At 36.7% G+C, this 24,169-nt stretch overlaps 1 protein-coding gene across 2 annotated transcripts in view; it reads left to right on the forward strand.

Annotated features, from left to right (window-relative positions):
• The window catches only part of LOC120626339 (bone morphogenetic protein 1), a 99,709-nt gene that overhangs the window by 66,634 nt on the left and 8,906 nt on the right, over nucleotides 1-24,169 (forward strand). For both annotated transcript variants that reach the window (XM_039893833.1, XM_039893834.1), the window contains exons 8-12: nucleotides 563-793; nucleotides 1,749-1,889; nucleotides 16,090-16,293; nucleotides 19,734-19,846; nucleotides 21,568-21,716. In XM_039893833.1, the coding sequence (XP_039749767.1) occupies nucleotides 563-793; nucleotides 1,749-1,889; nucleotides 16,090-16,293; nucleotides 19,734-19,846; nucleotides 21,568-21,716 (838 nt within the window). The remainder of the gene's footprint in view (nucleotides 1-562; nucleotides 794-1,748; nucleotides 1,890-16,089; nucleotides 16,294-19,733; nucleotides 19,847-21,567; nucleotides 21,717-24,169) is intronic.

Consider the following 24,169-nt stretch of genomic DNA (forward strand, 5'->3'; position numbering starts at 1 on the left):
GTAGTGAGATGATGGCGATAACCACATTCGTAAACTTAAAACTAAAGCTACGAGGGTTCCAAACGCGTCCTGGTCTAAGAAGAAGCCCACAACAAACTTAGACGGGTGTTTTTTTTTTTTTTGTTATCACCATCTCACAATGTCATTTAAAATTATTAGAAGAGCAACCTGGTAATAATAATTTACACCCAAGCTTTTTTATCGTTTACGTAGTCCTTTATACTATAATAGGACTTTTCTATAAGCTTACGTTTAATACAAATCCTTTGTGCCATAGGGCCGGGCTGACTTACTATTTTCGAAACATCAAGTCTCTCCCTTGGTAGGGAGGTTCCCATCGCTTATGAAGGCAGATTCTACCAAGATGCGGGCAAGAAACAAATCAGTTGCTCTTTTACAACACAATTTCATTATTTTAAAATAATTTGAAATCTCTGGTTTTTGCATTCTCTATAGTTAAATTAATCATATTAGCTTCATTAAATGCATTAAATTTTTACTGATAGACACATAATTCTTTAAATGTTTATACAAAGATATATAAATAGGGTTTCGGTTACAGGTCAAGAGTACAACTTCAACAAGCTGACAGACGAGGAGGTGAACTCTCTAGGCCAGACGTATGACTACGATTCCATCATGCACTACGCTCGGAACACGTTCAGTAAGGGCACATACCTGGACACCATCCTGCCACTGGAAGTGCACGGGAAGAAGCGGCCGGAGATCGGTCAGCGAGTGAGGCTGAGCGCCAGCGATATTGCGCAGACCAACTTGCTGTATAAGTGTGCAAGTATGTTCATATTACTTATTTAGCGTATATGCCTGGAAAGATTCATTGAAATAGACCTACAGCTGAGACTCCATCGTACACTACGCGTGAAATTAATTTATTTGTATTTCTTTGACATGTGCCCATATAAACTTAATTGTAATTTATTATTTTATTAATTGTATTGCGTTATTATAAACATTGTAATTGCCAATATTTTAATTGTACCTAGTAGTAACATATTAAAATTTTAAACACTACCCTGAAAACAATTTGCATGCCAATTTGGCGTGGTACAGTTAAGATCTGCATATATTTTTTTTCTTGTAACACCTATTTACCTGTATCAGCAAATAAATAAAATTGAATTGAATTGAATTGAAATTGAAACTTGCTTACCAAAGGCACGTAAGTGGACTTATCATGCCGATGGTAATTCACGGCATGAAACGACCAGCGATCGAGCAGCAAGTGCGGCTGAGCGTTAGATATATCGCGTAGACAAATTTTCTATATAAGGGTACATGTATGGTGAAACGTTTTTTTTCAGCATATTTTTAGTTTTTAGGTTGTCCCTGGAAAGAGTAATTGGGCTAGAAGTACAACAGTTAGATGTCTAGCCGAATATACGATCTAATGAACGACCAAGACGAAATAATAACGTACAACTAAGATTCCATCGTACATACGCGCTTAACTCGTTTAGGTAGGGCACGCACCTGGACACCATCCTGCCGCTAAAGATGCACGGGAACAAGCGGCCGGAGATTGGCCAGTAAGTGCGGCCAATCTCGGTCTAGTACATTACTTTACTTGTATGTTCATATTACTTCTTTAGGGTGACCAAACGTACGACTACGACCTTCAAAAACCAACCTTCACTTATATAAAACTTGAAGAGCATAGCCAGATTTTCGTCTGGCTACTTCGTTAAGGTATTCAAGTGCTCTGATTTATGTTTATGTTTTGGGAAAAGAATGCGGGAAGACGTTCCTGGGCAACGCCGGGTGGTTTAACTCGCCAGGCTGGGGCTCAGAGGCGCAGCCCGCCACGCAAGAACGCTGCGAATGGCGCATCGTAGCGACTCATGGGGAACGTGTCGTGCTCAATATCACCGGTAAGTTTCCCTTTATAGTATCAACCAATGGATATTGACCGGTACCTACGTCTACCAATACTCGGGAACCGAATAATTAAAACAGACCGAATTGTACGACTGCGACGTGTTTTTAAAGTTTGGGGGACCGTTTCCGTGATAAGCCCAATCGCGTCGGACCTACCAGGGTCTTAGAAAATCCTAGAGCTGTATTATTCGTTCGCTGGTGACCCGAGAAGGTTTAAGTTTTTAGTTATAAAATCCATACAATTCTACAATAAACTACCAATTGACATCTTGGAGATGTCTCTTAAAAAGTTCAAAGTTTGTATTAAACGTAAGCTTATAGAAAAGTCCTATTATAGTATAAAGGACTACGTAAACGATAAAAAAGCTTGGGTGTAAATTATTGCTCTAACCAGGTTGCTCTTCTAATAATTTAAAATGACATTGTGAGATGGTGATAACAAAAAAAAAAAAAAAAACACCCGGCTAAGTTTGTTGTGGGCTTCTTCTTAGACCGGGACGCGTTTGGAACCCTCGTAGCTTTAGTTTATGTTTACGAATGTGGTTATCGCCATCATCTCACTACCGTGTAATTCTTATGTACGCATCAAAAGTGCCACCTGTGGGCCTACTTGAATAAAGATATTTTTGATTTTGACTTTGACATATAACCCGCTCTCTTCCCTAGAAATTATGACATCTTCAGAAATTCTAGTCCAAAGTGTAAATGATAGAGCACAGTGCAGCGTTTACAATTGGCGGCGTCGTCGGTACATAGTGATTATATTATAACCATTTTTGGTTTTAGATATAAAACTTATTTGCAGAAACGTGCCCGTTTGAGTTATCTAGCGAAAGGACGTTTATTAAATGAGACTTCCTTAGCAGGTATCACCGAGCTTCCCTCATTTCGAAATAGCAAATAAGTCAGTATTACCTGTATCATTAAGAAAGCGGTGCCGGGTCGTGCTATTTTTATATATAATATAATCATCAGCAATGAATGATATAAAAATATTTGTTTAGTTTATGGTAACAAAATAGAAAATAAGTTGTAATACTAACTATATTAAGCTTGAAATAAAATTATCGTTATGTAGATAGAAACGATGATAGCCTAGTGGTTAGGACTTCGGATTCTCTTTCGGGGGGGGCCGAGTTCGAATCCCGGCACGCATCCGCAATCCCTCTTTAATGTTATGTGAAATCGACTTGAGGAAACCTGCATGCCTAAAAGTTTTCATGGTGATTAAAATTTTGCATCTTTGTTACATTATCGCAATTTTCTCTAGGATTTCCAAATTTTTTTTAAATAAATTTTAATAAACGCCATTTGTCTTTGTAATTGTCAAATGTTACTTTGTGATAGTTTGGCTTTCGTTAGGTTACATTTAGTTCATTTGGGTACATATTGAAGAGAAGCAGGCGTTACTTTGCGGAAATCCATAATGACTTAACAATTATTCATTGTAAAGTCAACATCTCCTGAGGATGCTCCGGTTTCGGAGCGAAACGTGCGTAGAGGGTACATTACCGAGGATCTATTTGGCGTGGAGTATACGGATTGAAGTAATTATAAATTACACCATACAGATTCTCCTGCTGTTCGCGGAGTATAGCAAATTAAGCTTAATTTTCATAACTTTCGGGTACAACAAACAAACAAACAAAAATCTTTCCTCTTTATAATACAAGTATACCTAGATATATACTATATGCAGTGGATGTATATAACGGATACAAAAGCGCTTTGCAAAGACCATTTGGAGATGAAAAAGGAATGAGCAACGTCATCAAATCGAAGTGTTTGTTTGGGGGACGCTATTAAGGACAAAAGGCCACTTGGACCGCCCAAATCGGCCCTTTATATGCTGACCCACTATGTTTTGTGTGCTTAGAGGATTAGAGAACAAAATTTTATAACATTATAGCGGTGGCCCGCGACTTCGGTCGTAACTTCTGATAAATAAAGACCCGTACAAACATTTCGCCTACGACGTATCGTGTGGCAGCGCCCGCCAGTTGCTGAACTGGGTTGTGAAAAAAAAACTGTTTCTCTTAGCGGTGTGCAATCTTTCTCACTCTCGTAGTCCGATGGGACGACAGCTCGGACACGAACAGAAACAGTTTACAACAGTTAACACGGTGAAGCACCGCCATTCGGAAATTGGGGGCGAATCACCACCAATTTCCAAAATGTGGACTGAAACGAAGAATTTCTTGATAGAAGAACCTAATATGCATTGGCGAGAAGATGGGATCGAACCCAGGATCTACTAAGATAAACATAAGACCAACAAGGACACTAACTTACGAAGGCATAGCAAGATGTTAAATAGCGCTATAACTTTACTTAATAATCTATACTTATAATAAAACAGTAACTGGAAGATGTCTATACATTTAATATATTTTGAAAACTTTGACCGGGGGATGCTTTATTATCGAAAACCGATTTTTATTTAATTTTTGTCTGTCTGTCTGTCTGTATGTCTGTCTGTCTGTTTGTCCGGGCATCACGTGAAACTACTGAACGGATTTAAATAAAATTTGGTATAGTGGTAGCTGATATCCCGGGTCAACATATAGGATACTTTTTAGCCCGATAAACAATAAGTTTCCTCCGGGAAATGGAATGAAAACTTTTGTCAATTTTACTTCATAGCTCCGTTAAATTTGAACCGATTTTAATAGTTCTTTTTTTATTTGAAAGCGTATACTATCAAACATGTAGTGTCCAATTTTAATAAAGATTTTATTTGTCGAAGATAAAGGACATAACTCTTCACAAATAACAGCAAGTAGCAAGGCATATGGGACAACGATCGAATGCATGCGTACCATACTACTAAATATTATAAATGCGAAAGTTTGTGAGAATGGATGTATGGATGGATGTAAGTATGTATAAACTAAAATAATGACAACCTCAGTATACCACGTAAAATAATAGTAGGTACATAGCTATCTATTCTAGCTTCTCGATTGACTCATACGCAGACGAAGTCGCGAGGGTCCGCTAGTCTTATAATATAATACATAACGCTGAAGAGTTTGTTTACTAGAACGCGATGATCTCAGGAATTACTGGTCCGATTGAAAAAATATTTCACAGTTGCATAGCCCTTTTATCGAGGAAGGCTATGAGCTATATATCATCCCGCTATCAATAAGAGCATTGAGAGCACCAATGAAGTATGGTATGAATGAATGAAAGACACACACAAACACACACATAGACACGTAAACCTTATAGCACCCTGCCGTTTTCCTGCCGAGTCGCAGAATGCAAGCGGCACAAAATCGGCACGAGTGGAAATACCTAGGAAAGACCTACGTCCAGTAGGGCTAGCACAGGTAGAGGATAAAAATTATATCCCCTGATTATATCCCCTGACATATAATTCACGGATATAATTCACGTGTCATCCTTCTGAAGCACGGGAAAAGGGAATAGGAGAAGTTCACCCCCGTTTAATATTACATATATATTATTAAAATAAATGTTTTATAAATATAACCTAAAATAAACTATTTAAAACGTCCTCGAAACCACCGCAGCGAGGCACAGTCCCTAAGATGCTGGCAGCATTGCCCCTTTGGATGGCCAAACTAATTCGTCGGCCAAGGTAACTGCCCGCTCTAGGATCACCGTGCTATATCATTATATATTATTTGGATATTATTTCCACGTATGCACCAGTACTCTGAGAGTTGATAAAGCTGTGGGAGAAGTTTTTTTTTTTCTTTTCCCCGGGGGGACAATTATATAATTGTCTCCTGCCTATGCTAGCCGTGCAGCAGACGTCCCGTGGTTTATACTGAATTTTTAAACAATGAAATCAAATGTCAGCCGCGGTTCCATTCCATTAGTTTCAATTTTAGATTAATTGGATACGTGACGCTTAACCGCAGGCCGCCGTGTCTAGAATGATACCAATTAATGGGATACGGTAATTGAACATTGTTGTTTAACTGTCGCTAGTTGTTAATGTTTGTCAACCAATAGTTAATTATTTACATCAACCTTATTCTTGGCTGGAACTTGGCTGATACACTATCGTGTGTCTAGATCTATACAAATAATAGAAGCGGTTATAGCCTAGCGGTTGAGGTTTTGGTTCCCTTTCAGCAGTGGAGGAGACAAAAATTATATCCCCTGACAAGGTATATAATTAACGTGTCCACCTGCTAAGGCACGGGAAAAGGGAATAGGAGAAGTTTACCCCGGTTTAATATTACAAATATATTATTTGGATATTATTTCCACTTGTGCGACAGTGCTCTGAGAGTTGATAAAGCTGTGGGAGAAGATAATTTTCCATTTTTTTTTAGTTAATTTCCTGTCCCCGTGCATATAATTTTCTCCTGCCCATGCTAGCCCTGCTGGGAGACTGAATTGGATCCCCGGCACGCACTTTTTACTTTTCGGAGTTATGTGCGTTTTAATTTAAACTATTAAAATATCACTTGCTTGGTGTAGGAACCTACATGCCTGAGAGTTCTGAATAAAGTTCTAAACGGCGTGTCATCACATCACATCACATCATCACTTCAACCGATTGAAGTCCACTGCTGGACATAGGTCTTTTGTAGAGAGTTCCAAAATCCACGGTCCTGGGCCGCTTGTTTCCAGCGGCTCCCGGCGACTCGATTGATGTCGTCTGTCCACCTCTTTGGGGGCCGACCAACACTGCGTTTGCCTGTGCGGGGTCGCCATTCCAACACCTTGGAACCCCAACGTCCATCGGTTCTCCGAGCTATGTGCCCCGCCCATTTCCACTTCAGCTTAGCAACTCGCTGAGCTATGTCGGTAAGTCTGGTTCTGCTACGGATCTCCTCATTTCTGATTTGATCACGTAGAGATACTCCCAACATTGCTCTTCGTGTGAAACGGTGTGTGGAGTCTACTAATCCACACTTGGCCAGCGTGGTGGACTGGTGCCTAAATCCTTCTCACAAAACTAAAACAGCTCATATGGTATTAAATTTAAGAGCTTTATTTGTACGTATGGCTCAGGTTAGGTTATTTCATAAAGATTTATCGATTCAGACTATACGTGTGCTAAACGCCTCTGGCAATACGGGGCCGAGTAATAAATTCATTAAAGCGATATACGGTAAATCCATTAGGTCTTTCAATCAATACACGCCTGTTTGCCCTGGAGGATGACAATAACTCCACGTATCTACAAATAATCCGATTTCACTAAGGCGTAGGAAAAGACTAGATGTACTGATAGAGTTTATTGCAAGTAATAATCTTGAGATCATGAACATTGGGAATGTCAAAACCTTTGTCACAAAATCAAGGCAGGAAGTATTAGACATCACATTAGCTACTGAAAATATTTCTCACTATGTCAAGGAATGAAGGGTTGATCAAGACGATTCGTTTTCAGATCATCGTAGAATAATCTTCCATATAGATTGCATATTTACGGATATTTACGGCGCTTAAGCACTTGAGAAGATTCGGCAGCTGCTGCCGCTTTTTGGGACGTACTCGGCAAGTGAGAAGCTGCCAACGTATCAACGCAGGTCGCATCCCACACCAGCCCATGCCCCATCGACCACGGTACTATAGTCATACCTTCTGGTCTCTTGTCTATATATAAATATATTAAATTTATATATATATATATAAATACAAACAAAGCACATAAATAACTTTATGACTTAGTAGATACGTAATATTCTTTTATACGACTTCTGAAGATGCTTAATGATTTAGACTGTCTAATGTTCCTTGGCAATCCATTCCAGAGTATAACCACTTTGACTGTAAATTAATTGCCATACGCCATCGAGTGACTTGCACGAACGTGCAACCTGTTGCCCTTTGCCCTCAAATAGCACTGAACATTGCTATCAAGAAAGTTGAATCGCTCTTTTAAATATGGTGGCGTTTGAGGATAAAATTAAATAGTGTATAAAAGACAAAGAGCGTGCAAGTTCCTACGGCTACATTATGTATTTATATTGATGTCTTTACGTGATCGTAGAAGAACCCGAGTTACATATATAGCTCAACGAGTCGCTGAAGCGGGTCACATAGCTTGAAGAGAATGGAGACCGATGGATTTTAGGGTTCCAAGGTGCTGAAATGGCGACCTCGCACCGGTAAACGCAGCGTTGGTAGACTCCGACGAGGTGGACGGATGACTTAAGAGATCTAACCACTTGTTGGATCGGGCTGAAATTTTGCAGACAGATAGTTATTACAATGTAGGAATCCGCTATGAAAGGATTTTTGAAAATTCCAACCCCAAGAGATATCATTTAAAATATGTAAAGTGTGTTAGTTTTTCCCCCTAACAAAGCAACCTTTTTAATGTTTAATGTACAAAGAGTAACGTGGCTATCTTTAAACCCGGGAAAACGAAAAGTATGAGAAAAGTGACCTACAATTAATTGTGATATTTATTTTCTTTTCCTTATTAGTTTTTTTAAATTATTAGTTGTTATTGTTAACCTATTCTTTTCTGTTCTGATCTTTTCTGTTCTGATCTTTTCTGTTCTGTTCTATTCAGTTCCAGTCTAGTCATTTCTGTTCTGTTCTTTTCTGCTCTGTTCCGTTCCGTTCTGTTCTGTTCTGAACTGTTTTTTTACATTTCAATTTCACTCCATTCCATTCCATAATCTATATGTGATATTAGATTTTTGATACTGTCTTAGACTGATTTCTTAATGTTCCTATTACGAGTACAACATTTTGTATTAATAAAATATTAATTAAATAATTATTGTGAGGTCACAATAATTACTAAAATTATTGTAACCTCACGTATTAACAAATTACCTATTGACCTATTGAGCACATTGCAAATGTTTACGTTCGTAACGTGTTTACGAAAGTAATGTTTATTTTGATTTAATATTGTTTAAAAACGCACTTAGAATTATTATTTTATAGATAATAAGTCGGTATATATGATTTGTTATAAAAAGTAAATATTTATTGTTTTTTACAATATTTTATTGTATTTTTAAGTTTTTAGAAAGTACTTCCGAACGTAAGAGCTTTGTAAACGTAAGAACGTAAGATACCATAGATAATTTTGAGTTTCTTGTCCTTTCGACCGTAAGAGCTTTGTAAAACGTAAGATACTATGGATAACACTTTAAATATCAACCTACCTACCTGTTGCATAATAGTTTTTTTTCAGATGAGAGACCGCAGGTGACCCTAAAACTAATCTCTGTTAGGGTATCCATACAATTTAAAGCCCATATTATATACGATATTAATCCATAGTTCCATCAAATCTAAATCAAATAATGTTTGCTATAGAGTCAAGTCAGTCTCATTTAAAGTCGGTAAATATCTCATAAGTTTTGTATATTTTTATTAGTTATCAAATGGCATCGTTTCATTATATTTTCGCGCTTTTCCGATCATATCTGGAAACTTGGTTTTCTTAGTTAACGACACTGTAGCTTTAGGACCGCAGTATAAAGATTGAAGAATCATAAATTTAACCTTACAGATTCTCCTATATTTCGCGGAGTATTGCAAATTAAGCTTAATTTTCATGACATATCATGGAATTCCGCAAAGTAACGCCTGCTTTTATCCAATACACTAGCGTTGCCGGTTGATGCTCGGCCAAAATTGTCAGTCTATCACGTACATCAGTATAGTATTAAAATTTTGTGCGGCCACCGGACGTAATAGTATTTTTTTCTAATATTATAAGAGCGCGTATTTCATATTTTATTATTACGGCAAATGCCTTTAACCATTGATATGAGCATCAGAGGTAGCTAGTTCATCATCACCATCATAATATCAACCCATTACCGGCCCACCACAGGGCACGGGTCTCCCAAATTGAGACCGGTTCAGGCAGTCGACTGGACTCCACACGCTTTTGAGAACATTAAGGAGAACTTTCAGGTTTCCTTACGACATTTTCACCGTTGAAGCAAGTGATATTTTAACAACTTAAAATGCACTTTACTTAGAAGACCTTACCAATAGGCTATCAACGCTTTAGCGAATTATTTCGTTTTTATATAAAAAAGTGAATTGGTTGCTTATTTAGTGCGTGTAGGAAGGACAAACAAACGTTCGCATTTATAATATTAGTAAGGATTTTTTAAAAGCCACATACACAGAGCGGTCGCTCGCAAACTCGCAACAGATGGATCGCACGACACAGATCGCCCGTGTATGGGTCCCTTAAAACATAAATTATTCCATCTTTTTTAAGGTTTAAATACCGGAAAAAGGTCAACAAGATAAAGGACCAATTAACTCTTTCCTAATGGAATGAAACTATCGAAATTCCTTTCGTAAGTCGCCATTATACTAGGCATACCAGCAGTCTTGATTGGTTAGGAAAGTACCGGTTCATATATAATTACGTGAAGCAAAAACTTTGTACCCCATTTTAGGAAAATCGCGCGGACGTAGAAGTTCCCCACACTTATAGTTTAAGAAGAAGAAGGCTTGCAGAAATCTAAGCATTATAATTACATTAAATCAATAAAAAAAACATTACCCACACTACCGCGACACTCACGCGCATATACTCTTTTGTAATATTTTTGTTGGATTATATAAAATAGACAAATTAATTAACAGTGTCAGTGTCAGTGCCATGACAAAATCTGTGATAATAGAAGTATAGTCTTTGAAAATAGAAATTTAATAATGTTCAAACTTATTATATTGGATAGAAACAGGCGTTACTTTGTGGATTCATGATGTATTATGAAAATTAAGCTTAATTTTCATAAGAAACTTATTATTTAAATCAATAATGACCGAATTTTGACCACTGCGTGACCACTTACATTTACACATTATAATAATATCTTTGAATAAAGCGACTCAAATCAAATCAAATCAAATCAAAGTACACTTTATTGCACACCAAATACAAACACAAAATAAAAAAAAAGAAACGAGGAGGTACGATAGGCGGCCTTATCGCTTAAAAGCGATGTCTACCAGGCAACACATAATATTGATCGAGATTCACAGAAGCTCTTTTGATCTCATATTATGACAATAATTTTTTCAATCAATTTTTTCATGGCAATTATTTTAACTTAAAAATATATAAATAAATTTGAATTCAAATTTTCATTTTCAGATAAATTTTTATTTTAATTTATTTTCCTTACAGCAAAATACATTTTGTTGAAATCAATCTATCTTATTTTTCAACATTACATGCTTGGTTACCCTAATGCCGACTAACTTATTTGTATTGAGGATGTAATGGAAGATGTGCTTAAGCGATTGTCTGTATCCACAAAAAAAGCAATAGTATGCGGGGATTTTAATGTTGATATTTTACTTAGTAATGCAACTACGACTAGGTTGCTAAACTTATTTAAATGTTTTAATTTAAATTATGCTTTTAGTGAACCTACTAGAATCACAGCAACCTCAGCATCGTGTTTAGATAATATTTTTCACAACTGTGATATCTTAGGTAAATCGATAATAACCAACTTAAGATCAGATCATTGTGGCCAACAAATTACTGTTTTGAATAATATAAACAAAGATAAACATATCGTCAAGTGTAGGCCGATAACTAAGAGCAAATTGACGCGATTCAAAGGTGAAATATCATCCAAAATTCCTGCCCTTGTCTTTAAGAACGGTCATCCTGACAGCATTTATGGTACGCTCTTTAATATTATAGAAAATGAATTTAACAAAATATTCAATTTCAAACATATAGATTTCAATAAAAAAATAAAGTTTAGCGATTGGGCAACTATTGGCATATACAAAAGTAGAGATAATTTGTATGAGCTCTATGGTGAAAAACAATATAACCATACTCCAGCTTTCCTACAACACGTAAAAATGTACTCTAAAACGTTTAAGAACGTTTGCTTTCATGCTAAGTCGCTATACTTTAAGGATCAAATCATAAAATCGGATAACAAAGTACAAACAACCTGGAAAATTGTTAATAATGAAACTGGGAAAGCTAAATCTCGCAACGTAAACTTTGAATTAATTATTAATGATAATAAAGTTACCGCTGACAGTGAGGTTGCAAGTACCTTTGAAAACTTTTTTCAGAGTGTTCCTATTTTGTTGACTGATTCACTTAATTCTTCACCTACTGCAGCTCAGAGTTTATTGAGGAACAACGTTAATGAGTGCAACGTTTTATTTAATTTTAAACATATATCTGCATATGATATAATAAAGAATTTTAAGTTGTTGAAACAGAAAAAAACCGGTGATTTATGGGGTATGTCTGTAATGGTAATATCTAACATTATAGACGTTATTGCCCCTTACTTAGCCATACTTTTTAATGAATGTGTTGATAGAGGTACTTTTCCAAATTTAATGAAACATAGTAAACTTATACCTCTATTTAAATCTGGCAATAAAAACGACATTAACAATTACAGACCCATTTCAATCTTACCAGCTCTTAGTAAGGTCTTTGAAAAAATTATATTAAATCAACTTTTGAATCACTTCAATGTAAATAACTTACTACATCCGGAGCAGTACGGTTTTACTAAAGGTCGTAGCACCACGGATGCAGGCGCTAAACTTTTAAAACATGTGTACGATGCCTGGGAACGTTCGCAGAATGCCATTGGTGTTTTTTGTGATCTATCCAAAGCATTCGATTGTGTCGATCATAAAACCTTGCTTCTTAAACTAGCCCATTATGGTATCAAAAACGTTGCACTAAATTTGGTTGCCTCTTATCTCAGTGACAGAACCCAAAGGGTTTGCATAAAAGACATTAAGTCGCAGGGGTCGGCTACGTCAATGGGTGTCCCACAGGGTTCAATCTTGGGTCCCTTTCTATTTTTGGTGTATATAAATGATCTACCACACCATGTCAGTGAAACCTGTGACATTGTACTGTTTGCTGATGATACATCTCTAATTTTTAAAACTGATAGAGGTAGAGACAACTCTGACGATGTAAGCCGTGCTATGTCGCATGTGTCGCACTGGTTTACTGTCAATAATTTACTTTTAAATGCAAAAAAAACTAAGTGTGTGGAATTTATTTTACCAAATGTAAAGAAAGTTAATAAAAATATAATAATAAATGGAGAATCACTAAAAATGGAAGATTCCACAGTTTTTCTGGGCATGACCTTGGATTGTAAGCTTCAGTGGGGTACCCATATAGATACACTAGCAGGTAAACTAAGCTCGGCTGCCTACGCCGTCAGGAAAATTAGACAGATTACTGACGTAGAAACAGCAAGACTTGTTTACTTCGCGTACTTTCATAGTGTGATGTCTTACGGGATCTTATTATGGGGCAAAGCTGCTGATATTGAAACTATATTCATATTGCAGAAAAGAGCTGTACGGTCAATATATAAACTTAAATCACGTGAATCCCTCCGTGAAAAATTTAAAGAAATTGGTATACTTACGGTAGCCTCACAATACATTTATAACAATATAGTATTTGTAAGACAACATATTAGTCTTTATAAACAAAAAGTGGATATAAACAGTCGACTTACAAGAAATGGTCATAAATTAGTGACATCTGCATATCGTCTGCGAAAGGTGCAGAAGTCATTTGTGGGATTGAGTATACGCTTTTATAATATGATTCCTAAGGTAATTTTGGACCTACCAATCCATAAGTTTAAAGAATGTGTTAAAACACATTTATTACAGCGAGGTTATTATACAATTGATGAGTTTCTTAATGACAAGGTTGCTTGGAAGCATCCGGCTCCGCTTTCATCTCTCACAAGATAGAAAAATGAATGTTAAAATATAAAATGTAAATTTTTGATGTTGGAAAAGAGCAACTGCTGAGTTTCTTGCCGGCTTCTTCTCGGTAGAATCTGCCTTCCGAACCGGTGGTAGAGTCACTACACACGGACAGACTTGACGTTTCAAAAGTGCTTGTATTAGGCCTACTTGAAATAAATGAATTTTGAATTTTGAATTTTGTATCCTTTACAAATGATCACCATAACAACTCTAGGGCCCGCTCTTTACACTACATTGTTCTCATATTATCCCAGTGGGTCTGTGCAAAAAACTACACGCCCCCTGCTCTTCACAGGCGGCTACCAAATTATCTGACCACTTGGTCCAAAAAAATTTTTGGACCAAGTTTTTTATAAAAAAAGTTTTTTTATTAATCAACGTTATTCCTTCTATATCGGTATCGTTATAACTTCCGTCCGATTTATTAATGCATGAAGGTTTAACTATATACGATTGTAGTCCTTGCGAGATCGAGAGTGCTTTCTTCTTATGTGCGAAGTCAGATAAAGCAATAGGGCTTCTAGATGTTACACGCTTTTAAATGAAAAAAAGGATTTTGATAATCAGTTTGACCATTCAAACCGGCGATGCTGCCAGCATTTTGTTTACAATGGCTCACTGCAGTGCTATGTTTCAGATGTAATTTGGTTTTATTTTGCTACCTCGGTTATTTTTGTTTATAAATATTTTTATTGAGGTTCATTATAAAGTTTATGAAGATTTCAATTAAATAATCTTTAGATATGAAACAGAGATATGTTATGGAACATCGCCAAAAATAATAATTGGATTTTAATTATTAATTTTAAGAGATATTAACCGACTTAACATGAGACTGACTTGACTATATAAAAACATTTTTAAATTGATTTAGGTTTGATGGAACTATGGATTAATATCGCAATATAATATGGGCAATAGTATGGGTAGCCTAACAGAAATTAGCTTTAGGGTCACCTGCGGTCTCTCCTTAAATAACTATTATGCAACAGGTAGACTGCTATGGAAAATTGGTTTATATTTGAAGTTTTATGTACAGTATGTACGCAATAAAGTTGTTCTTATAAATAATTATGGAATCACTTCAAACTGATAATCTCTTACCAAGTTTTGGTATCATAGAAAAACATTGTCTTCTCTTAAGCGTGTCTCTTATTACATTAGGCCCGTGGCAAAGAAATGGTGAAGAAAAAGGTCCAAAATAAATTGGGTTGTTCAAGGAGCGGTCATAACTTATCGTTGACGCTCACTCTGGTTTACGGGTAGTTGTGTTTGACTTGTGTTATTTATCTCGTTATGTTATCGATACTGGGCTTATAGGTAATTTTAAAGAGGAGGTAAGGAGGTTTAGTATTTTAATGCCTTTCCTCTTGCGCTTCAAAATACTTAAGGATACAAAGAAATATGAATACTACGACACACCACATGTATCCTCTCAGAAATAAAAGGGTTCAAAGTTTATTGGCGATAAAATTTAAATTATACATATTTGCTTTGGAATATATTTTTTTTTATCCTTTGACGCAAAATCGTCGTGATAAGTCGGACGTGTCTGTGTGTATATCTGTCTGTGGCATCGAAATTTCCCGAACGGATGAACCGATTTAGATTTTGTTTTTTCTGTTTCAAAGGTGAATTAGTCTGTAGTGGTCTTAGCCACGTTTGAAAATCGGTTTGCCGCTGCCACAAAATGGTGAACAACGAAGGGCTTTCTAGTAGAATGCTAAATACTATTACAAATTTCCAAGATGGCCGCCACAACTAAATGGTGAATTAATAAACTTTTTTGTGGCAGAGCTCGTCCGGCGAAATTCTGCTGCCATGATTATTTTTGCAACCTCAAATTGTGTTTCGATTAGAAGGGCGTGTTTGCCGGTGTAATTACAGGCAGATAAGGCTTAACACCCACTCCTCAGGGTGATGGACACAGGACTTCACTTTGCAGGACGTGTTCCTCGCATACCCTGCAACGTATTGCTCTGTTTACACAACGCGTAAATAAAAACTGAAATAACTCATCACAGGCTTCAAAGGTACATTATATACTGTCTCTGAGAAAAAACCTAATAGTTTTTGAGTAAACCACTGCCATAGTTTTTACTGAAAGAAATCAGATTCAGCTCTAACATCACATGCAAAATTAAAAATCTTGTGACTCCTGACACTTTATTAGATACGCGTCGCGTAGCGTAGGTACTATGCGTGTCTCGGTCTCTTATCTTCAATAGGGTTGCCATAAGCGAACACTAAGAATGTTTTGAATTCGAATGGAAAAATAAATATGCTTCGTCTGATTTAATACTATTACAGGATTCCTTATGAAATATATTTATGTATTCTTCAACATTATTTCGTTATTCGGATACAAGTACATTTGTCTATTCATTGTAACAATGAAGAATAAAAAAAAGACCCAAGTCTAACAAAGAATCAGTTTAAGAAACGTTATTTTTCTTTTTTTAACAGAAATCGACATCCACAAGTCCGACGGGTGTCGCGCTGAATGGGTGGAAGTTTGGGATGGGTACATGCCTAACGCCCCAGTGCTGGGAAGAATCTGTGGGTCTGGCAAAGGCCCTATAATGCGCTCCACGGGGTCCAGACTGACTGTCGTGTTCCAGCCCGGACCAAAAACGAAGCCTCATAGGGGCTTCAAAGCACATTATGAAGGTATCTAAATATATACATAAATACTTATTATAAATATACTACAAACAATACACACATCGCCAGCTAGCCTCAAAGTAAGCGTAGCCTGTGTTATGGGTGATAAGATGACTGATGGATATTTTTGACAATAATGTACATAAATACTTATAATATAGGTACAGATAAACACCCAGACACTGAAAAACATTTAAATTCAAACCTTTTCCAGCTGTGGGAATCGAATCCACGGCCTTGACAGAAAGCAGGGTGGCTGGCCACTGCGCCAATCAGCCATGACCATTTAATGGCGTAGTTCAGAAATAACGTAATTAAACTTAATTGGAAGGTCTAAAACTAGTGCAATCCTTTGATGACCTCCATGGTGCTGAGGATTTAAGTGGGAAATCCTGGGTTCGATACCCAGCAGGGAAAGTTCTAGATTTATAATTTCTGAATTTTCTCCGGTCAGTTTAATAAGCGGTGATAGCCTGGGTAAAGCTTCGGCTTTCCTTTCGCGGAGACCGACTACGATCCCAAATTAATATACTCTTTGAAAATTGTAAGGGGGTACATAATTTAAAAAAAAAAATTTAACCTGTTTATCCCTACTAATATATATATTACATCTAATATTATAAATGTGAAAGTAAGTTTGTTTGTTACGCTTTCACGCGAAAACTACTTAACCGATTATCATGAAACTTTGTACACATATTCTTGGAAGTGTTAGAGTAATATAGGTTACTTTTTATCCCGACATTAAGCTCGGTTCCTTTGGGAGAGGGGATGAAAGTGTTTGACGAATTTATACCATAACTCCGACAAATTATAACCGTTTTAAATAATTATTTTTGTACTATAGAGGTACACGTATTGAATTTTGCCCAAACTTTGAATACTTAGATCTGATGAATGTGGTTGGAGAGAGAGGACAGAACTCCTCAGTGGACAGCAGCAAACCCCTCATTTAAGGCTTAGCGATACTGAATACATTATTTTTTTTAGAACTACTGCTAAATTGAATGCCACATCAAAAAACAAAATCAAACACAGACGAAGTCGCGGGCAACAGCTAGTTATAAATAAAAAATACATTGTTGTTTAAATCTCGATTACATTCCGCTAATCTTCATTATGGAAGATTTTTGCGCTCGAGAGGGTTGCACTAGCTTATTAATTAATATTTAATGTAAAAAAAAAACAAAAGAAATATTTCTATTATGTTAATTAATGGAATTTGTAGGAATGGTCTGGATGAACTTCCGCCTTGTAGTTTTTGCACGTACCCTGAATGTAATAACGTTTCAATTTGTTTTTGATCTGCTTTAGGTTTTTATTTTCTATTTCTTCTAGGAAAGGTCTAGGTAATTTTTCTTAAACACGAGGCAGGAGGTACTCCCATACCCCCGTTCCATAAACATTATTAAATGTGGGTGTACTAAACATAGGTAGATAGGTAAAATATAAGAACTTTATCAAAAAGTGCGGCAACTCTCCGGCTTTTACCCCATAGTAGTTAGTCAGCCGAGTGGGGGACTAAAATGACAAATTGCTATTAATCCTGTCTTAATATTACTCAGTAAAATTAATTACTGAGTCAAAGCTGAAATTATCAGTACGTTTCCCGTCCCGTCATAATCCTGTAAGGAAATCAATTTATAACCCACTTCGTATCTCCTACATCAAACTGAATTAATAAATACCTTGGTTATAATATCTTTCTGTGTGACTTGGGTATTCGTATTTGCAATAAATTTCATCGTAGTATTAGCTAGCGTATTGTTTATTGTTATTAGGTACACAAAACAGGTAATAACTAAAAGTATATCTAAGTATACAAGTAACACATATATAGTATGTGTACACAACTTGGAATTAGAACCTACGTAGGTAGTACACGCATTAGAATCGTCGCCGTATTTTGGACGTAAGCAGTGGGCACAATTTCAAAAGTTATAGTCTTATTTTTGCAAGATAAAGAATATTTTGAAATTGTGACGTTAAGTTATAATGGTTAAATTTTTTTTATTTGACTACAATTAAGGCCTTGCCTATCGGTATTTTTCAGTAAGGTTGTAATTGGGTCAGCCTAAGCCTCCCACTATCCCTTCCAGAACAGAGAAAATTCAGTAATTAATTAATTCCTTAAATGCTGGGAATCGAACCCGGTACCCCCTACCCCCTCTTTACTCATAAGCGACCTTGCACTCCTACCTATGAGACTTACCCGCCGAATCACGAATTATTTCTATTTGTCTCCCTTTTTTGTCCCCTCAGGGGAACAAATAGGAAAAAAAGTATAGTATGGCCCCCTGCGCCCGACGACGGGACAGATGACTTACACGTAGTCTACGCTGTAAGTAATTCTGCTCGGTCCCCCCGCGATGCCATTTAGAAACCTATTAGGTGAATTGGTTTGATATAACTGCCATACCCCCTACAGGTCATACCGATACCTTCTTAGACTGCATGATCATTTACCAACAGGTGAGATTGCGTTCACGGGCTAACTGGTAGTGGAAATAAAAACAATAAAAAAAATATCAGACGACGTCATGAGACCACTTTACTCGGGGTTCTATTAGTAATATTCTAACAATTGAAGATAAGAAGGGATTCTACATCGTGTAATTGAAAACAGAAATAAAACTTCATAGGCTTTAGAAGACATTAATTACTGTATTTGAAATGTATCTGTGAAACCGAAACGCTAATAGTTTAGAGTAAACCATGGTCACTTTATTAGGTCGCTTAGCCGAGGTACTTAGGGGGCGTCCATAAATTACGTGAGGTGTTTAAGGGGGGGAGGGGGGTCGAGTCAAATCTCATCTAATCTTACGTTTTTATCTTATCCTTTCCGCAGTTTTTTTTCTGATTGAAACAAAAAAAAATTATACTATTTTGGTCCATTTAATCCAGATTGTACATGCTTAAGATTTTATCAGCGTAATCGTAATACGATTAAGATCATTTATTAATTCGTTCGAAAGAAAATAGTTTCATTCATACTTCGACGTTATACATTTACTCACTGTCAAACCACCATATTTGTTTTATACCAAATCCAACGCGTTTACGTAAGAAACTCACATTTTGAAAAATCTCACGTGAGATTGGGGGATGGGTTGAATGAAATCTCACGACATCTCACCAGGGGGGGAGGGAGGGGCAGAAAATTTAAAAATCTCACGTAATTTATGGACGCCCCCTTATACACGTGTCGGTATTTTATCTTCAAAAGGGTTGTCAGAAGTAAATACTTAGAATGTTTTGAATTAGTTTGTATGGAAAAATAAATATGTTTCTTTTTATTTTATATTAATACAGGATGATTCCTTATGAAATTTTCTTATACATCCTTCAACAGTATTTCGCAATTATGTTACACGTGGCATTGCGTATAATGCGTGTAGACATAGCGTTCAGCGTCAAAAGGTTACCACGTTCTTTTATGTTTACAGCCGTTTGCGGCGGGGATATAGAAGTGGACAGCAGTGGTCATTTGGAATCCCCGAACTATCCTGACGATTACCAACCCAACAAGCTCTGCATTTGGAAACTTTCAGTGCCACAAGTAAAGCTTTTTTGTTTGCGTATATTTCATAGTAGCGCTTTGGCAGTGCACTGGGTCTCTTACCAGGGTATGCATACAATAGGAAAATTGCATGAAACGGCAAAAAATCCCCTCCAATACGACTCATATAAAATAATTTGAGTATGCAGTGCTTTTGTGCATGTATGAAGTGCACGCCACTGTACATTGGTAGACCCCCGAATAGGTGGGCATATTACATCGAACGAATCGGTCTGCTATCAGGGAGCGAGCAAGCAGACCGTCAAGAAGACCGTGGAATTCGGAAACCCCCAAAAGGCCTATTTAAAACACTGGATGTTTGTTGACAAGATGATGATGATGATGATAATTCTTTAGCAATTCCCAATTAATTTTCCAGTAATGTAGTTTTCTACACGATATTCGTATTTATAGTCTGTTTGCACCCTAGCCTAAGTACTATTACTGTTTTCTTTGTATTTTTCCTATTGTTTTGTGTTGCAATAAAGTTTTTCTATTCTATTCTATTCTATTCTGTTCAATTTCACACCGGCAGGAGAATATGGCATTCTACTTTTATGCTTTTATTATTTTTGTAAGTTTTGCTTTTTATGTGAGTAGGTAGGTACTTGATTTTTGTAAGTTTTGCTTTTTATGTGTTGTTTGTTGAATAAATTGTTTTTCTATTCTATTTTTATGGTATTGTTACAAATATAATTTATGGTATAGTAATGCAAAAGTCAAGTTAAGGGAAGGGAAAATTTAAATGAAAAATATGAGTAGATAAACGAAAGTACGTAAAATAGACACTATTTTCTACATCACATCAATTGTTGGGTTCATTGTACCCTGTACATACTAGGCTAGGATTATGTCTTTGGAATGGCAGCCCCGCACTGGTAAGCGCAGCGTTGGTCGACCCCCAAAGAGGGGCACAGACGACATTAAGCGCGTCGCAGATAGCTGCTGGATCCAAGCGGCACAAAACCGTGGAATTCAGAACTTCCTATAAAATACCTATGCCCAGCACTGGACGTCTATCGGTTTATATATCATAGACCACAGCTTAGATTAATTTTGGAATGTTGGTATACATATACCATGGAAATTGGAATAGGATTCGAAACATTCTGCTCCTTTCTTAATAATAAGTTTATCTCCGCTTCCATGTCATAATGTCAAACAAGATAAAATGTAATTATTATATATATTCATAGTAAAGTATTATCATAGTAAACAATTGCTCTAACCAGGTTGCTTCTTAAATATTTTCTAATGAAAATGTGAGATGGTGACAACAAAAAGAACACCCGGCTAAGTTTGTTGTGGGCTTCTTCTTAGACCAGGGCGCATTTGGAACCCTCGTAGCTTTAGTTTTAAGTTTACGATTGTAGTTATCGCCATCACTACTCACTGCTATGTACACATTTTGTATATAATAACGCATCAAAAGTGCCATCTATGTGCCTATTTGAATAAAGAAATATTTGACTTTGACTTTGACTTTATTACATTGTTAATTCTTAATGTTGGAGAAGCAGAAATAAGCAGTTCGAACTGGTGGTACAGTAACTACAATCAGGCAGTACGTAACATTTCGAAAATGCTTATTTTCTTATAATTAAGGGCATATCTTTGGTAACAGTTGCCAATGTTTATGTTCAAATAATCGATAGAAATAATAAAGGCATTGTTAGTTTTTTTATACAAAATATACCATGTTATGCACGGTTTGTTTCCAGGATTACCAAGTAGCACTACGTTTCCATTCGTTCGAGGTGGAAAACCACGACACATGTAACTATGACAAAGTGAAAGTACGAGACGGAGATTCGTTGGATAGCCCTTTGATCGGCATGTTTTGTGGGCATAAAATACCTCCAGATATTAGGTAAGGAAATCCAAACCTCACTCTTTTAGACCCTGATTTTCTATGGCATGTGATATAATTTAAACTGCACACAAAATGTGTTCTGTGGTATTTATTTGGACACTTCTTCATTCAAGTATCGACTGTCAATGTTTACGCCGCAATCTGTGGTTAAAGGTTTTTATCATAAGAACTAGCTGACCCGGCGAACTTTGTTCCGCCTTAATGTCAATAAATAAGCAGATTTTTTTTTTATTGGAAAAAATACAAAAAAAATTAAATTTCTACATCAATCATTCATAATTATTTCTGTATTTTAGTACATAGGTTGCTCTTCATTTAAGTACCTTGTGATACACGACATTTTTTGTTTTATTATCAGGCGCAAAAACAAACAACGCAGATGGTCTTCCGACCCGTGAACATGCCACGTATAATTGACCATGGGAAAAACATGAATGTTCTAGATTTAAACCACAAACTTTTAAGGATTGGCCTTGTGATTTGTTGATGGTCATGGCAAATGCAAGACGTATCGGAAATTGAAGTCTTTTAAATTCAAACGGCATATCGGTTGGGATCATCGGTATCCTCGGAATGAGAACTTGCTCACCTTTGAATTTTCCTATCATTATCGTAGCGTAAATTACATTGTTCATCAATTTTCTAACCACCAAACGCGTACCGTTGCACAGTTTTGGTTGGTTTATGTTTCGAAGCATGATTACTACGGAGCCAACCTTTAGGCGTAAATTGTGCGGTGGTAAGCCAGGCACGTCCAAAGAGTTTAAAAATTCAATTGGATAGTTGGTGGCTTCATCTTCATTTGTGACGCAGTCAATAGATTTGAATGAATGCATTGTTCCAATGATCTTATTTTGAATTATGTTGTTTAGGTCATCTACATCTTTATTCTTAGCCGCTAAAATTGCTCGCTCACTCATCCATTCATAATTTTTGTAGTTAGAAATAATTTCTGGAAATACATTGTTGATAAGTTCGTCTTTTGATGAGACAAAATTACAGAAATTATTTGGAAATGATATTAATCCGCTCGATTCATCGACAGGTACTTGACCATTACCGATAGTCAGCAATTGCTCCGAGAAATCTTCAGCAGATGTATCATTAAGCAATGCAACTCTCATGTTTGTTGTCAGTTGCAGTTTCTTCACATGGCGCCATAGATTTGACGATTTGAGGCAAGCGTTTATTTCGTCGGCAGCCGTAGATCTTGGAATTACTGGCAGTATTTGGCGGAAATCACCAGAAAGTAAAATCATTGCTCCTCCAAAACATCTCGAGTCATTGCGTAAATCTTTTAATGTTCGGTTAAGTGCTTCTAATGCACGTTTATGCGCCATTGTGCATTCGTCCCAGATGATGATTTTCGATACCGCTAAAACTTTGGCCATTGCTGAGTGTTTTGCAATATTACACGTTGGTTCTTCAATAGTTTGAAGATTTAACGGTAATTTGAATGCTGAATGAGCCGTACGGCATCCTTCTAACAATGTGGCTGCTATTCCAGAAGAAGCAACTGCAACCGCTATGTTAGATCTCGCCCGAACAGTTGCTAAAACTAATGACATGAGGAATGTCTTGCCAGTTCCACCAGGGGCATCTAGGAAATATAAACCACCATTTTCATCATCGATTGCCTTCATTAAAGTATCATAAACTTTCTTTTGTTGGTAATTCAACAGGGGTACATTCGTTTGAACTACTAAATCTAATTCCTGGTGATCATATTCACGTTCCCGTTCCAATTCTCGATTAAATGCGTCATTCATTTCACGATATGGTGCTGGCATTCCTAACCTGATTAATAAATTACCGCACATGAGGTAACACATATCTTCGATCAAGAGTAAAGCACGATTATGTATCTCCTCATTCATCTCAATATCGTGATTTCTGGAACTGACACGAATTTGATGTAAAATATCTTCTGACATATTATCCTTGTATTTGTGCCACAGGTTACATGGGTTTGATGGAAAACATGTCGAAATTATGATAGCGAATAATGTGCGTATCTGACTTGGAGATGCACAGATAATGGCTTCAGCGATTGTCGTATCCCAATGACTATCGTTTTCTAATAACTTCAATTCTTCACATGCAGCACGATATGTTGGGAATATTACACCATTAACAGTTCGTAGTGACTCAAATGACGTTGGCCCACGCACATTTACCAGCAACAACCGCAAATAGAAACATTCATTATTCTTTGGATGAACTGTATACATACGACCAAGAGCATCAGTAGAACGCACATCTGGATACCCAGGAACCGCATCGCCTTGCTTCCGTCTTTGAAAATTCTTCGATGAAGCATTCCAAGTATAATAACGTGGCATCTCCGAGTAAAGCAAAGTTCGTGCAAACTGATCGCTTTGGCAGATTGCAAAAAAACTGGTCAATGTAGTTGCTGGAGGTGTTTCAGCACGTTGCGTAGCATTCGAAGC

This window comes from Pararge aegeria, chromosome 9 (genome assembly GCF_905163445.1).
Source record: "Pararge aegeria chromosome 9, ilParAegt1.1, whole genome shotgun sequence".
NCBI lineage: Eukaryota > Metazoa > Arthropoda > Insecta > Lepidoptera > Nymphalidae > Pararge > Pararge aegeria.